We start from the raw sequence: 16,274 nt of genomic DNA on the forward strand, positions 1-16,274 counted from the left end.
CCGGCCAAGTCCTAGATTTATGAGTCACAAAATTTACATTTTCATTAAACTAGCTCCCCTCATGTTAGAAAAGAAAGAGGAGGATCAGAGCTGTCCAAAGCATATAAGCAACTTGGACAATAGCCCAAGACCCTCACTTAGAAAAAAAAAATCTAAAAAATAAATAAGATTTAACAAAAGATTCCAAATACAAAATGAAATTTGCCCAAGATCTCGCGCGTTTGCCATACATACATAAAAATTAATAAAAAATTATTTTTAAAATATTTTAAAAAAATCTATCTATAATTTTATTCATGACCCTTATTCATATTAAGCCACTGGAAGAGGAGGAGAAGATATAAAATGGTAACAAAAATAGGGAGCTTACGTGTATTTGGAGAGAAAAGTCCTCCTCCGGTGGCCTATGTATTTTTTTGCATGCAAAAATTTTACTGCTTATGAAGCCAAATAATTATGAGTCTTTAATTTGTTGTTTCTTTGTGGGGATTTTTTTTTCTCCCTTTATGGCCCATATTTTTGGTTGTGGGATCAAGTTTCGATCAATGTGATTGGCTCTCTCTCTCTCTCTCTCTCTCTCTCTCTCTCTCTCGTGTTATCTTTTTTAAAGAAGTTCATCAAGAAGACTCTACAAACAATACCTGATGAAGATGAGTGTTGCAGCAAAGAAAGGAAAGGAAAAAAGCTGATAGAAAGCTGATGTAACAAAAAAAGCTGATCGTAATCGAAAGAAAAGAAATCAAAGCAAACCCAAGTAAAAAATATAGCTTTTTTCTTCTCCTTGCTAGCTCTCCAGCAGTACCCTTTCTATAGCTTAAGCTTAGATAGCTACTTCTCTCTCTCTCTCGCCCCTCTCTTATCTCTTCTCTCTCTAGCTCCCCACATATTAGAAAGAGAGAGTTAAAGAAAACCATCATCATCATCATCATCTACTCTTGCCTGCCACACAAGAAAAGATTGTTTCTATGCTTCTTCATAATCACAGTACACAAGATAGAATCAACAAGAATTCACCCATGTTAGCCAATAACTCTCTCTCTTCATCACTTCCTTGTAATTCTGAGCCATTTTCTTGCTTGGAAAATGGAAATAACATTAACAAGAGGAAAAGAAGGCCAGCAGGAACACCAGGTAATTAATATTCTTGAATTTTCTTAGCCTGTATATTTTCTTTGTATTAAATATTAATCATCTTATTTTGTGTAATTATCTATATATTCTTTGGTGTACTAGATCCAGATGCAGAAGTGGTGTCTTTATCACCAAAAACACTATTGGAATCCGATCGTTACGTTTGTGAGATCTGCAACCAAGGGTTTCAGAGAGACCAAAACCTACAGATGCATAGAAGAAGGCATAAAGTCCCATGGAAGCTACTAAAGAGAGAGACCCCAGTTGTAAGAAAACGTGTATTTGTATGTCCAGAGCCTAGTTGCTTGCACCACGACCCTTGTCACGCGCTTGGTGATCTTGTCGGGATAAAGAAGCATTTTCGAAGAAAACATAGCAATCACAAACAATGGGTTTGTGAAAAATGCTCTAAAGGTTATGCCGTTCAATCTGATTACAAAGCTCATCTCAAAACCTGTGGCACCCGTGGACATTCTTGTGATTGCGGCCGTGTTTTTTCCAGGTTAACTGATAAATCTCTCTCTCTCTCTCTATATATATATATATATATATATATATATATATATATATGATCATCATGGTGTTTTTTTATTATCAAATTTATAAAACCATACAAAATATTCGATATGTTTTTGTTCTTAAATTGGGAATTTAATTTTATGAAAGAAAAGAAAAGGGTCATCATGTATAGTACTACTCTACTTGATGTAGTTTCTGATTGATGGAACCTTAATTAATCCAGTTCTTAGGGAGGACTGCTACTTCTTGACAGTTGTTGAACACGGTTCCCGAAGATCAGTTGTCGAAGGTGGTTTTTTTTTGCTGTGTGTTTCAAGTTCCACTCGACCGCTCAAACCCCGAAAACAGTTTACTTTTTTGATGTTTTTCTTTTTTGGATTTGGCTGTTCAATCGATCTATTCTAACTATGTTGTAAATGATTAGCTTACAGATGTGATAAACATTGTTTTATTCCATTATTTAATTAATATTTCCTTCCACTATTTCCATCCAAGTCAATTGCATTTCAAAGCTATGACCACTTCTATTATTTATTTAATTCTTGTTGTTTAATGCACTTATGACTTGATCTCTTCCATTCATCAATAAGGACACTTAGATCAAAACCATTTTGAGTATCTTCTTGCCACAACGTACGAGCATGACATCTGGTTCCATTTCATTTTGTATTCGGTGACATAATTATTATTGTGTATTTCTACGTGCTGAAGTTTTTTTTTTTTTTTTTTCTGTGTGCGTAGAGTTGAGAGTTTTATTGAGCACCAAGATGCTTGCAGCATGGGGAATCTCCGATCAGAATCACAGTCACTACAACCAGCTGCATGCTTGTCTAGAACTGCTTCAAGTCCAAGCCCTTCTAGTGATACCAATTTTAGTACAGCTCCTTGGCTTCCTTTGATAATACCAAGAACAACAACTGATCATGCCATGTTCTTTATCACCCCTACTACTACCAGTAGTGTTGTGGATAAATCAGATTCTTCAAAAAGTGCTGCACACTACCATAATTTGGAGCTTCAGCTTTCGACTGCTTCAGGAAACCCCCTTGAGATCTCAGTTTCTCCTAAAAGAGAGGATAATCATTCCACTCAATTGCAGCTCTCAATTGGGTCGAGTGATGTTAGTGACAGAAATGAATCGAACGTCAGTTACACAGACAAAGATCATGATGGCAAAAGCTCTCCAAGAGAGAACAATAATGGCAGTCCGAGACCTGAATTGGGTGCTTCAAGGCTTAAAGAGCAAGTGATCAGGGAGCAGTTAATGATGGCCATGGCAGAGAAGATTCACGCAGAAGAAGCAAGACAACAAGCAAAAAGACAAATTGAATTGGCAGAACAAGAATTTGCCAATGCCAAGAGAATCAGGCAACAAGCTCAAACTGAGTTAGACAAGGCGCAAGCTTTGAAACAACATGCAATAAAGCAAATCAATTCCACTATTCTACAGATTACTTGCCATGCTTGCAAACAGAAGTTCCATGCAAGAACACAAGCAGATGAGAACTCTTTGGTATTGAGTTACATGTCTTCAGCTATAACCGAAGATGAAGTAGAGCACGTTAATGGAATTGGTATAGCAAAAACATTTAACAGATGAATTATCCACCTCTCTCTTTCTTATAATTTTCTCTTCTTTCTTCTATCTATTGATCATACACCAAGTGAGTGTTGCGATTATAATCTCAAGTGGATTAGTACTGAGGTGTTGTAATATCCTTCAACGTGTGAAGTGATTATTTGTTCTTTAATTTGGTAATTAATTGAAATTATGATAATGGGTTTTAGATTTAATTTGCTGGTTCATTAGTTATGGTTAATGTTCCCATATGGTAGAGTAGTATTTTGTGGAGTAGTTACTCTCATCCATAAATTAAAAGGAAAAAAGAAAGGAGTTGCTAGAGATGTATGAGTTGTTCATTAGGTTTCCCACTCTGAAACTATTTCATTGAATAAGCTCAGAGACAATCATACATCTCTTTCCTTCAAACTTTTAGTAGTTTTGGATTTTCTATTTGGACTATGTGGATATGTTTGCATGCCTAGGTCAGAAAATGAAGGTGACCCTTCCCCGCCATTAATATAGGGTACAGTACAGCTGACCAGTATTTATAGCCCTATAAAAACTTCGAAACAAAATCAACACAAAACAAGGAGGGGGAGGGGGAGAGAGAAAGGAATCAGATAGTCCTTTCATCTCTGAGCTTATGGTCTCCTCATATAAATGTAAGAGTAAAAACGCCATGTTTTTCAGTGCCATAGTTGTGACAGACTCACTCGTCCCTCTCAAGGTTTCCAAACAAACAGACACAAACAAACTCCATTCACAGACAATATTTTCCTTCTTTCACAGTCATCTCTCTCTCTCTCTCTCTGCATAAGAATCAGCGCCTCGCTGGGGGCCAGTGGGGCGCAGAAGAAGAGCAAAGCATCTTTCCTTTCAAGCAGAGACATTCAAAGCTTTTCTTTGAGCTGTAAGTTTAGTTTCTTGGTGTTAGGAAACTCTTTCTGGTTTATGTTTTCTTTCATGATCACTTGAGCCAAAACAGAAAGGCGTAGGGAAGCCCTTTACCCGACCTTTTCCAAAAGATATATACTTTTCCTTTGAAAATAGATTTATATTGCTTTTGCTGTGGTAGCATGTGCTTCATTTTCTTTCCCTTTTTTTCACACAAAAAAAGCCAATACAACTTAATTAATTAATTAATATGCGATGATGCTTGAAAATTCATAATTTCAGGGAAGTTACTTTTCGCCTGTTTGAAAGATAAATTATAATATGTTCATTTTTTATTGTTCGGACTCCAAGGATTAGTAAGGATTAGTGATGGAACTGAAGTTCCTGCAAAACAATTTTTTTTTTTTTTTGGAGATTTTAGTGACATTTCAATAATTAAATTAGTGATTTTATTATAAAAAAATTGCAGCAAATAAGTATTAAATTTTAAGAATAAGAAAATATATTCTTGACTTATGTATGATAAATGTTGAGAATAAGTTTTAAGAAAGTGAAGTTGATGAATTTCTTTTCTTAGACTGTTTAGATATAATTTATAACCTTGAATTTTATTTTTTCTTACAAGAGGAGTCCTATGTCTTTTCCTTCGTCTCCAAATAAAAGGAAGATCTTTACAATCAACATTAATATTAATTATAAGTGTCTCTAGCATTAATTATTAATGGGAGTATCATGTGTTTATAGAAAACGATCCTACATCAATCTATACACGATATTAATGTCGATGGGTTTATCTTTAATAATAAACATTAATACTGATTAACATATGAATTATCCTTACATGACTTTTTGCATAACTATGGTGCAAGGAAATAATGACCCTAGATTCCCATCTTGGGTGCTCATATTCGAAGAATTCTTGGCTCAAAAGGGTGCTGGTCCTAGCATCTTAGGTTTGACGTATAGCTGAGCTCAAGGAAATTGAGTCTAGCAACTCACCAAATTCAGATGCTTGAGCCAGGCATACAGCCGGGTTCAAGAGGGTTGGATTTGGTATCTTGCCTGAGTCACAAATGCTTGATCCCTTGGGTCTAGTATGTAGCTAAACTCAAGAGGATTGTGTATGGCATCTTACTATACCTATAGTTACTTGGACCTGACATGTAGCCGAGCTCAAAAAAATTAAATTAGCATTTTATCATATCCATAAAAACCAAGGCTTGACATGTAGCCGAGTTCAGGAAAGGTTGTGCCTGGAATAAATCTCCAACTCAAGACCTCCCTTGTTAATTACATGAACTATTTCACTTAATTAACTAGGTACTGGCTGGAAGTTTATCTTACAAAGAAGGAGATGATAACATGCCGATTAAGTTAGTGCAAGTATAGCTTATTTTCGAATTATTATCATCTTAATATTTTTGCAGAAGCATTGCACTTCCAAATAGTTGAGTGTTGTAGGCAAGTTTATTTGATCAATGAGAGGAAGCTCATGCTTATCATACCTTACCAGTCAAAGTTCATGAGATAGTGACTCTGTGGCTAAAGATTTTGCAACAATGATTCTCTGATTTATCACAATTTGCTGCCATGCCTAGAGAAATCATTTCATGGCAATGATAGATTGCAGTGTCTACTGGGTTTGCAGATCTGCGACAATATGCCCTTCAAGTCATAAGTCAGGTCAAGTTGAGGCATGATACAACACGTAATTTTGTTTCATTTGAACTGGTTAATTTCAGAGAAAAGAAAAGGCTTGTCTATATTGTTATATTCTATATTAAATCCTAATTAATAAATTAAAGAGTTTCAAATTGCAATCCAATAATAACAAAGAATTTTGATAAGATGAAAATTATAAATTACTAAAATTCATTTTTTTAGTTCAAATTAGAAAGAAAAAAAAAAGGGGACAAACATGGTGTCAAATGAAATGGTATGATAACACTTGGACTTTTGCGTAGCAATGTCACATGATATTCAAGAAATTTTAAAAGTTAATACCAGTACAGTAGGTGGTCAGGCTCGCTATTTTTCCACCTTCAGTTATCATAAATTACTTTTTTTTTCTTGTGGTGTCGATACCTGCATGTCATGGATGACTTTTCTCTGCTTGTGTACAAGTGAAGAAAGCGAAAGCAATATATATTTTTAGGGTTTGGAAAACGAAACGTAAGAGGTAACTTTGGGAGCTTACCTTCATGTCTATGGACCTCATGTTTCATGGCATCCTGAGCCAACCAATATATTCATCCATGTTATTATTAATTGGACCCTGCTACGTACACTGCAGGGACTTTGTTGGCTTTTTATCGTATTTTCCAAGCTGCTCAGAAATTTCCAGCTCTGAACGTGAAACTCAGCTTCATGATGCTTGTCGGAGCTTGAAAATCAACCACCCCAATATTGTCTACCAGGAAAACGTACGAGTTAACTCACTTCTCCATTGTCTCGAGTCCAAAAACCTTCTTTTTTATTTTGATTTAAGACATTATGAGCTTGCATGTCCATTTCAATAGTGTGCTCCGCCTTCCTTGAAGCGTAATTAACTCACTTAGGGTTCATCCAGTGATTAAGAACTTTCTTAAATGGTACTGTGCGTAACATGTTATTTGAGAACAGCTCCATTAGACGACGTCCTTGGAGTCTTCTTTGAGGCATTTGGTGGGGCTAAAACCTGGCTACTGCTTTCACAATTCTAGGAGATGACCTTTCTTGTTGGGCCCATAAAATGTGCTCCTCTAATGGGTTCGTCGTTTGGAGTTCAGTCTACTGTGTTAATGGACCCAACATTATCAAATGGGCCCTTTTAGTTTCGATTCTGGGCCTTTCTAATATAAAGGCCTGATTCAAGTATATTAATAATTAAAAAGCAATTTACAAATATAACATTTTCATTATACAACCAAATAGGAATCAACACCTTAAATTAAAGTGATTTTAAATTTTGAACAAAAAAAAAAAAAAAAAGCTAATCTCAGTCCTCACTTTTGTAAAAAGATCTAAAAGAATGGCGACAAAAGACCAAGGGCATAAACCCACTTCAAACAAAGATTGATGATAGCACCACCATTAAAATAAAAACTAAACACCATCTAAAACTCAAAAATTATTCAAAATAAAAATAATAAATTTAAGAAGAAAAGATAAGTATTGAAAGTAATATTTTAGACAAAAAATAAATAAATTCAAAATTGTATAAATGCAAATTAGATATCATAAAAACTAAGGACAACGACTAAATCAAGATGTTAAATAATCTCAATAAATTTTTACAAAAATCAACAATCATTAATACGATTAAAAAAAAAGATTTTTAGCATTAAAAACAATAAAAACATGTTTTTGAAAAGGTATAAACACGATAAAAGATGAACTTATGACACAAACCACAGTTAAAAACTAGGTTGTTGACATGTTTTATCCAACATGATTGTCGGTGGCATGACTCCTATTCTACCTTTGAGTAAGATATGTGTGTTATCTTGGATAAAAATTGGTGGAACTTGGAGAATGTTAGGAATATGAAATGCGATAGTGTTGCTGTTGTTCAAGGTTTTTATAATTGGTATTTTATAATTATTTGGAATTGATAGGACTACTAAAGAGCTAATGGAGTGGCTAGAATGCTTGTGATGGTGTTTGGTGAAGGTTTGGATGGTGTTTGCGGGGGTGAAAGTTCGGTTGGACAATTGTTGTGTAGGAACAATTTGGCTTTATGTTTTTTTTTTTTTTTATGGCTTTTAAGTGGATGGATAAAGGTGCTTTATAGAGTTTTGGATAGTGAAGGAAAGGAAACTTAAGGGTTAGAAATAGAGGTGATTTTATGGGAGAAAAGATGGTGGAGGAACGGTGGTGATGATATAATTATTTCTTATGAAGGAAAGGAGGTTGTAGTGGTTTTTTTTTTTTTTTTTTTATGGTGGAGGAGTGGAGATCTGATGTTGTTCGGGTGAGGTGAGAAAGACTAGTACGAAAACAAGTGTGTTTGATATTATGGTAGCTGTTGTGATTGTGATTTGAAAAAAGTTGTTTTATAAAAACAATACTTTTAGTTAAGGTTGGTTTGGAATAATATATGTTTGGTTAAAACTGTGGTTGAAATTGAGGTTGAATAAAAAGTAGTTTAATGTGTTTGGTTAAAAATATTTTTTGAATTGAGGTTATAAAACAACTAAAAAAGACATATATTAAGATTGATAGTTTTTAATTGAAATATTGTACATTTAACTACTACTATTACATTATGAAATAAACAAAACTTTATATAAAGTATTTTTTATTGTTCCATTAAACTATTTGCAATTCCATCACGTACGAAATCCATCCGACAAAACTACAGTTTCCATGGCTTCCTAAACGTGCAACAACATCAGGTAAAATATCATCATAAATAAAATTAGGATTGTGATCAAATTATACAAATACTACACCATCATGCGATCTCCTTCTAATATAATTATTTAGTGTCATTGAATAATGGTAAATACTAATTTTTTAAATAAAACACAATATCTTAGAAAATTTTTTGGATTTTTTTTATTTTATTAGGTTGGACTCAGACACCGGGCATTTAGATTTTGGTCGGACTTGATCCGTCCATAAATAGTGGAGAAGCTCTCTACTGTTCACATGTAACGTGAACAGTGGAGGATGTAGAAGATGAAGGTGAAGGAGAAGGAGAAGGAGATGGAGACGGGGAAAAGAAGGAGGAGTGGATAGTGGTGGAAACAGTAAAGGCCGGTGGTGAGTTGAGGGAGTTGCTGTCCACTGTGTTCTATTGTGCTTTGTTTCTAGTTTTCTTCTTTGGGCGGTGGTTAATGTAAAATATGAAGCAGAAGGAGAAAAAGACTTCATAATTTTGATTGAGAATTAGACTTCATAATTTCATTTTATTTTTTTTATCATAGTTTCATAAACTCGAGTCACAGATTTGACATGTTAACTCGGGTTGATCCAAGTCAATCTAACATGTTTTTATCTTAATAGTAGAAAAGGATCTCATCTTTAATTATGTTTTTTAGTCAAACTATATTTTTACAAGTTGTATGAATTGCTTTTGAACCCGCAAATTCAACTGGATTACATTGAGTCAGCCTTAACAGAATTTAAATTTTTTTATGCTAGAAAAAAAACATTAGAAATATTTGAATATTTTTTTATGTTCAAGAAAAATTTTACCCAGCCCGCAATGTAGCGTGGGTGAATGATCTAGTAACTAACTATTTGACTTGGGATCCGTTATGGGTTGGATGTGTTTTCTTTCTAATAAACTTGTTTTGAATATGCATCACTCTCCAACGTGTTTTGTTGCATCATTTTCCAATTTGTTTTGTTACTTAAAAAAAATTCTTATATGTAAATTGAAAAGTTCATGCAAATATCTAATTTAATAAATCAAGAATCATCTATGTAAATAAAAAAAAGAAGTTATTAATGATAACAAAAGTGGAAACATTAAGAAAAAAATATAGCTCAAGATATTTTACTTGTAACACATGTCATTTACTCAATTATGTTTAATGAATTTGTTTATTATAATATATTTTTTTATGAAATTAAATGATAATAGAAACAAACATACATATAAAATTGAATGAATAAAAGGAAAGGGAAAAAATAGAAGTAGAAAAAAAAAATCTAATGTAAAATGATGAATCTTTTAATTTAGAAAAAAAAATAAGAAGAAAAAAATACCATCCCATGTTAACCCTTAAAAATCATGAACCGGGTCGTTAGACTAGAAGTACCATACTTGAAAAAAACTACAAAACTCAATCCCTAGCAAATCAAAGCTTAAGCGGGATAAAAAAAATTACACAAAAGATGTAACATAAAAAATAGTAATTAAAAGAATGAGAGTGGAAATCAAAATAAAAAAAAAAAAAATTAGAGGCAAACTACAAATTTACAATTATAAGGTTAAATTAAAAAGAAAAATAACTTTCAGAAAAGAAAAAAAAATCAAAATAATGAAAACCAAACTGGAAAAGAAATAATACATCATAAACTTAGATTGAATGATAAAATTAGAAACCAATAAAGCTTTTACAAAGGGCTAAAAAAATTAGAAATCAATAGAATAAAACTAAAATTTAAAAAATAATACATGACAAATTGGAATTGAAAAACTAAATTAAAAAAAAAATAAAACCTTTACAAAAGGTCAAGAAAAAATAGAAATTAAAAGAATTTACATCAATAATAAATAGGACCAACTAGTAATTCTTTAGGGAAAAGAGAGAAAAGAAAAGAAAAAAGCCCGATAACGATAAATTAACCAACAACCACGGACACAACTGCATCAAAAGAAAAAAGATGTGACAACACTCCTAACAACACAACGGAAGGATAACTTTAACTGTCGGTAGACACTATGATTGTGTTTGGGAATGTGGTTGCGGGTGAGGTTCACCCGCAACCACACATTTTGTTGTTTGGTAAAAGAAACAAACCTGATTTTAGGTGGTAGGGCCCACTGATTTTTGTTGTGCAGCCGCAAAATTGGAGAAGCAACATTTTGCTGCTTCTCATGACTACTTTTAGGAACAGTGGAGCATGGCTCCACTGTTCAGCGAAACAGTAACAGTGGAGCCATGCTCCACTGTCGCAACGTTCTTCCTTTTTTTTTTTTTTTTTTTGAAAAATAATGAGAAAAGTTTAATTTAAAAAAAAAATTAATGAGAAAAGTTTAGTTTTTTTCCCCCGAAAAACCAGTACTATTAATTATGAATAATATTTTTTTTAAAAAAAAATTAGTTTGAGGTAAATTAAATTTACTCATACTATAATCCTAATTTTATTCCTGATAATATTTTGCCTAATTTTATTGCAAGCTCAAAAAATCATATGGAAACTGTAGTTCTTGTCGAATGACTTTTGTACGTAATGAAATTGTAATTTTTTAAAAAAAATTGTGTTTTACTCAAAAAACTAGTATTTAATATTATTTAATAACACTACATAAATTAGAAATATATCGCATGATAACGTAGCATTTGTGAAATTTAATCACAATTCTAATAATAAAGATATTACAATCTTTATTATTTAATAAAACTACGTAAATTAAAAAATTTAGTTTTTGTTGTTGAGCACTTAAAAAACCATGAAAAATTAGTCCTTGTTGAATAGATTTTGTATGTAATTACATTGCACATAGTTTAATGAAATAATAAAAAAATATTTGATATCAATATTATTTATTTCATGATGTAATAATAGTAGTTAAATCTACAATATTTAAATTAAAAATTAATAATATATATATATATATATATATTAATTATTTTATAACCTTAATTTGAAAAACATTTTTTTAACCAAACACATAAAATCACTTTTTGTTCAACCTCAATTTCAACCACAGTTTTAACCAAACATATATTTTTTCAAACCAACCTCACTTAAAAGTAGTTTTTATAAAACAACTTTTTTAAAACCACAACCACAACAACAACCGCAATACCAAACACACCCTATATGTGTTATCCAAAAGGCACGAGTGTCTTCCACTCGCTGGCAAGTGGTAAGGACGCATCAACAACCTTCTCTAATTTAAAATTATTAATCATCCTCAAAAGATGAAATTGCCTTCTTTGGTTTTGGAGTGTGAAAAAATTGAAATGCCTCTTAATTAGTGGCTATTTTTTTTCTTGATTTATAAAGGTAAAGATATCTTTTTACTATATTTAAAAAAATACAAAGATTTAAATACTTTTGGTCAATTTTTTACTCAAAGACTAAAAACATAATTTTACAGTTTCATAAAATAAAAAATCATAGATACCCTTAAACAAATTTTTAATGATTAATAAGTCATACAAAAAGATTATACTACCGCTAACCAAAATCTACCACATGCTATCTAAATATAAGCAACAGTTCTAATTTATTAGACTAGAAAAATTGGGTTGGGTCCTAAATCGTTAAATATATCTCGGATCATGAAATCAACACAAATTAATTATTTTTTATTAAAATTATATTATTTTATTTTTTAAAAAATAATTTAATATTGATTCGATGAATAGAAGTTTAGATAAAATTTAGCTTAATCAACTAAGATTGGTTGGGTTAATGTATTTTTATCATTCAAACTGAATCCTAACTCATATCAAATTTCATATCATAAATTTTCCGAACTAACATATGAAGTGGCAATGTTTAATAACCATGCATGAAATACTAGATGGGTACAAACATTCTCAAATCGTGGACGTTCAAAAGGAAATGGCGTGGGGCTTAATTGATAAAAGATATAGGTTTGGAATGCAAATTGAAAATAAATATATAGTTATAGTACTAAATGGAGGTTTTCCAAAGTATTTCCTTACAAAAATGGCGTGAAGTTATGAATTTTGTGATGTATAAAAATAAAGAAACATGAAGAACCCTAAAATGCTCTCATTGTCTTCTTCCAAGTAAGTCCCTTTTTCTTTCCTTAAATACTTCAACCATGGCTGTCTATTTTCTAAACAAAAAATAAAATTATCAGACAATTCCAGGATTTCGAAGATCTTACTGTCAGACAAAGACCCATATGTTCTTTTATTGATTTTACAGTTAATTGCGACTTCTCTTAGTTTCAAGACACAAACTTTACTATGATTTCACAATCTGCCTATTAATTTTTTATTTTTTGTGATTTGGGTTTGAATTAATTTTTGTGTGCTTGTAATCTTTTTGGAGATTCTTAGGTGAACACAATTTGGAGATTTTTCTGGTGGATACAATACTGAACAAATTGTGTGAAGGTTAAATAAAGTTATCTTGAATGGTAAAGTTTGAAATAATGGATGAAGATAACAGTTTGAATATTCGTAATTGGGGTTACTATGAACCAACATCTGTTAAAGGAAATCAGGGGCTTCAGCTCTTGTCCCCGACAATGCCTGAGAAACCCTCCATGGGTGAACGCAGTAATGCGATCATGACAAATGTGAACGGAGGTTTTCACCATAGGGATATTGGGGTTTCGCAGCCCATGTTCCCTATGGAGTACATGAGGGATGTTTGGATAGGTCATAGAGAGAAGCCTCCAAATATGTTGCCTGGAAACCGTAACTACGAGGCACTTTTGCCTGAAACAGCTTCAACTCATCATGTGCAAGTGTTTCAACCACCTGATTCTGACAATGATGAAATGTTGGACCAAGTTGAAGAGTCTGGTTTTGTAGAAAAGGAAAATGGTCCCAATAAAAAGAGGCAGCGTGCTAATGCCCCAAAATCCCCTAAAGCAAAGAAGGGTACGAGGGCTCCCAGAGTACCCAAGCCTGAGGGTAGTCCTTCTGTTCAGCGAGTAAGGTCTGCCAAGAAAACCGCTGAAATTATGATAAATGGGATCAATATGGACATGTCAGTTATTCCTATACCGGTTTGCTCATGTACTGCCAACCCCCAACAATGCTATCGTTGGGGTTGTGGTGGGTGGCAATCAGCTTGTTGTACGACATGCATATCTATGTATCCATTGCCTATGAGTACGAAAAGGCGTGGTGCAAGAATAGCTGGTAGAAAAATGAGTTCAGGAGCTTTTAAGAAGGTCTTAGAGAAACTTGCTGATGAAGGCTATGACTTCTCTAATCCGATTGATCTGAGAACTCATTGGGCTAAACATGGTACGAACAAGTTTGTCACTATCAGGTAGATGTACTATGTGGATCTTTCTATAGCCCTACGATTGCAATGCACCATGTTTGTAATTGTATATTTTTTTTATGCACCTGGTCCTGGTAGAGGCTTCAAATCTAGTTTGTAGTTTATAAGTTTCTGTCAGATTCGATGATTTTGGAAAATTGTCCTTTTTGGCACTATGACTGTTGTTTTATCCTCTTTCTGTTCATAGTCGTAGCTGTTTCATACTTATGATGCCAGGGAAAATGATGTAGTAGATGAGTATTTTTAATAGATTGATGCCTCGTAGTTTCTTTTTCTCCTGACCTTCTAAACTTATGTGATTGGTTTTTATTTCTTCCACTTCTATGGTTAATTGTTAAGAGATTTCCTTTTTTCTTATATTACTAATCGATGCATATTCAATTTCATCTGATTTAGCAAATATTTGAAATATCTATTTTTAGTGAATCTGGCTGCCTTCTTTATGTAGTTATTGCAGCTTGTGTAAATGAATGAGCGTTCATGTTTTACATATAACCTAGTCTCTGATTTGTGAGGTAGTTGCTTGAGGCTTGCCACATTGTTAGTGAGAAATTTGTTAGTCCTAGTAAGTCTTGGTTTCATCAAACAATCAGTTGATCTTCTTGCTGGTGTTTTGAAAAATAAACTATTATGTGGATGAGTTTTGCAAGTTAGATGTCTAAGTAAGAGGTAATTAATGATTTTTAGTGTCTTATCATTTAACTTAGAATATATGGGGCATCTTTCAGGTCTCTTCCATGAATTCGTATCACCTGTCAGTCATGCTTTTGTTCTAATCATGTGTCAGTGGTTTTCTATCTTGCAGAGGTCTCTCCTCTGTTAGTTTTCGCTCTTAGGTTCGATGGTCTGATAAGAAAGGAATTTTTATTTTCTTTTTTTTTTTGTCCTGTGTGGTAGGCCTGTTTATGCTGTGTCCCTTGCTCCATTGAGCTAGGATGATTCCAGTTCCTGGAAGATGGCTATAGAATTGAAATTTTTTTGGCAGGGTTGGAGTTTGTAAGGGGGTTTAATTTGGAGTGAAATAAACCTAGAAAATTAAGTATTTGAATCTGTTTGAAAATCTATTAGGGCACTCTGAGCAGCATCTTATGGTTTTTGAGGTTATTTGACTTTAGTTTTATGGTGGAATGGATTAGGGCTGTTCTGGATCTGAGTTTAAGTGGCATGAACAGTGTTTAGGAGATTTTAGGTTGAGTCTTTGATCTGGTATGCATGAGAGGCTGTGTAGGAATTATTGATAAGTGCTTTAAGGTTAGATTAGTGGGGTTTGTATGCGGGAATTTGTATAAATTACCAGAGTCACACTCCTAGGGTTTCTAGGAGTCACACCTAGAGGATTGAAGAATCTAAGCTTTGATACCTAAGGTTTTTAGGAATTAGAGGATGGAAAAACCTAAGCTTCATCTTAAACTTCCAGCATAACTATTCCTATTTAGAATAGGAAACCTAATAACTTAACAACTAATAAATTAAAATACTAAATAGAAATAAAGCCGAAACCTAAACATTTTTTAAGATTTTCCTATAAACCTTGAAATTAAATTCCCATGCATTATAGAAGTAACCAAACACATAAATCTTATCCTTTTGGCACCTCCATCAGTTCCTCTCATTCAAGACTTGGTGCCTGAAAATGAAATCTAGTTGAATTTTGAATATAATCCTAGACTTCTCTAGCATTTAAACTTACACTTTTATGATCCTCTCGTGCTCTCTGTCACCTCCTTTGTTGTTATGAATTATACACTGTGAATTGTACTTCTGTTAAGCATGCCTGTGAGGAGACTTTTAAGTAATCTCTTACTGCTCATGTACATACATGTAAATATGTTGTGGCCATTTATATTGTAGAGGCCTACAAAAAAACCTCCTAGTTTGAGTTTAAGGGTTGCCTGTTGCATGCTCTACAATTTTCACTTGAGCAATTGGAAGCGTTGAAAATTTAGAATTAGATGATGTTTACATGAAAAAATGAACATGAAATCTGTTCTCTGAGAAAGGAATGATAGTGTTTTAATTTCCCCATCTTAACTTTTGAAACTGTTGTGTGTCAGAATTGATTCACACATTCTGTACGGTGCGTGTGGTGTAAGTTAGGTTATGCATAGCATTTGGTGAAAATGATCGGCATGGTTATCAGCTCTTGTCTGGAATGACGGATTTGGATGTCGGAGTGACATAGCACTTGATACCAAGGTGGTATGCACAAAGGGGACCTCCCAGAACGAGAAGTAGGTTACTCACTTGCATTAAGAGTTGTGTGAAGTTAAAATGTGAAGGTTTAGGTGCTTTCCCAACACAATCAGAAGGTTTCCCTTGCCCATTTATATTGACAAGTAAATCATGTAGTGGCTCAATGCCTTGCAGTTGGCAATAAATATTGTATCGTATTAGGTTTCCTCTGTTTGAAAATTCAAGCTTTGATTTTGTAAAAGTTTCAAGACTTGGAGCTGTTGGACTCTAGATATCTTGAATGTTCACAATTTGTACTTTCCTCGCATGATTT

The 16,274-nt window shown here is 33.1% G+C and overlaps 2 protein-coding genes across 3 annotated transcripts; both read left to right on the forward strand.

Annotated features, from left to right (window-relative positions):
* The first annotated feature begins 547 nt into the window (after positions 1-547).
* Positions 548-3,409, forward strand: LOC118044330 (protein indeterminate-domain 16). Its single transcript, XM_035052589.2, has 3 exons — positions 548-1,131; positions 1,234-1,633; positions 2,392-3,409. The coding sequence occupies exons 1-3, from the start codon at positions 966-968 to the stop codon at positions 3,248-3,250; spliced, it is 1,425 nt and encodes a 474-aa protein (XP_034908480.1). The 5' UTR covers positions 548-965; the 3' UTR covers positions 3,251-3,409.
* An 8,978-nt stretch (positions 3,410-12,387) lies between these two features.
* LOC118044326 (protein BASIC PENTACYSTEINE2) lies at positions 12,388-14,043 on the forward strand. Of its 2 annotated transcripts, none has more exons than XM_035052583.2 (2): positions 12,388-12,531; positions 12,808-14,043. In XM_035052583.2, exon 2 carries the CDS (start codon positions 12,885-12,887, stop codon positions 13,755-13,757), a length of 873 nt encoding a protein of 290 aa, XP_034908474.1. In that variant the 5' UTR covers positions 12,388-12,531; positions 12,808-12,884; the 3' UTR covers positions 13,758-14,043. The 2 variants fall into 2 exon arrangements, with proteins under 2 accessions (XP_034908474.1, XP_034908475.1); XM_035052584.2 differs by having other exon boundaries at positions 12,393-12,531; positions 12,800-14,043.
* The last annotated feature ends 2,231 nt before the right edge of the window (positions 14,044-16,274 follow it).

The sequence above is a fragment of the Populus alba genome, chromosome 12 (genome assembly GCF_005239225.2).
Source record: "Populus alba chromosome 12, ASM523922v2, whole genome shotgun sequence".
In the NCBI taxonomy this organism is placed as follows: Eukaryota; Viridiplantae; Streptophyta; class Magnoliopsida; order Malpighiales; family Salicaceae; genus Populus; species Populus alba.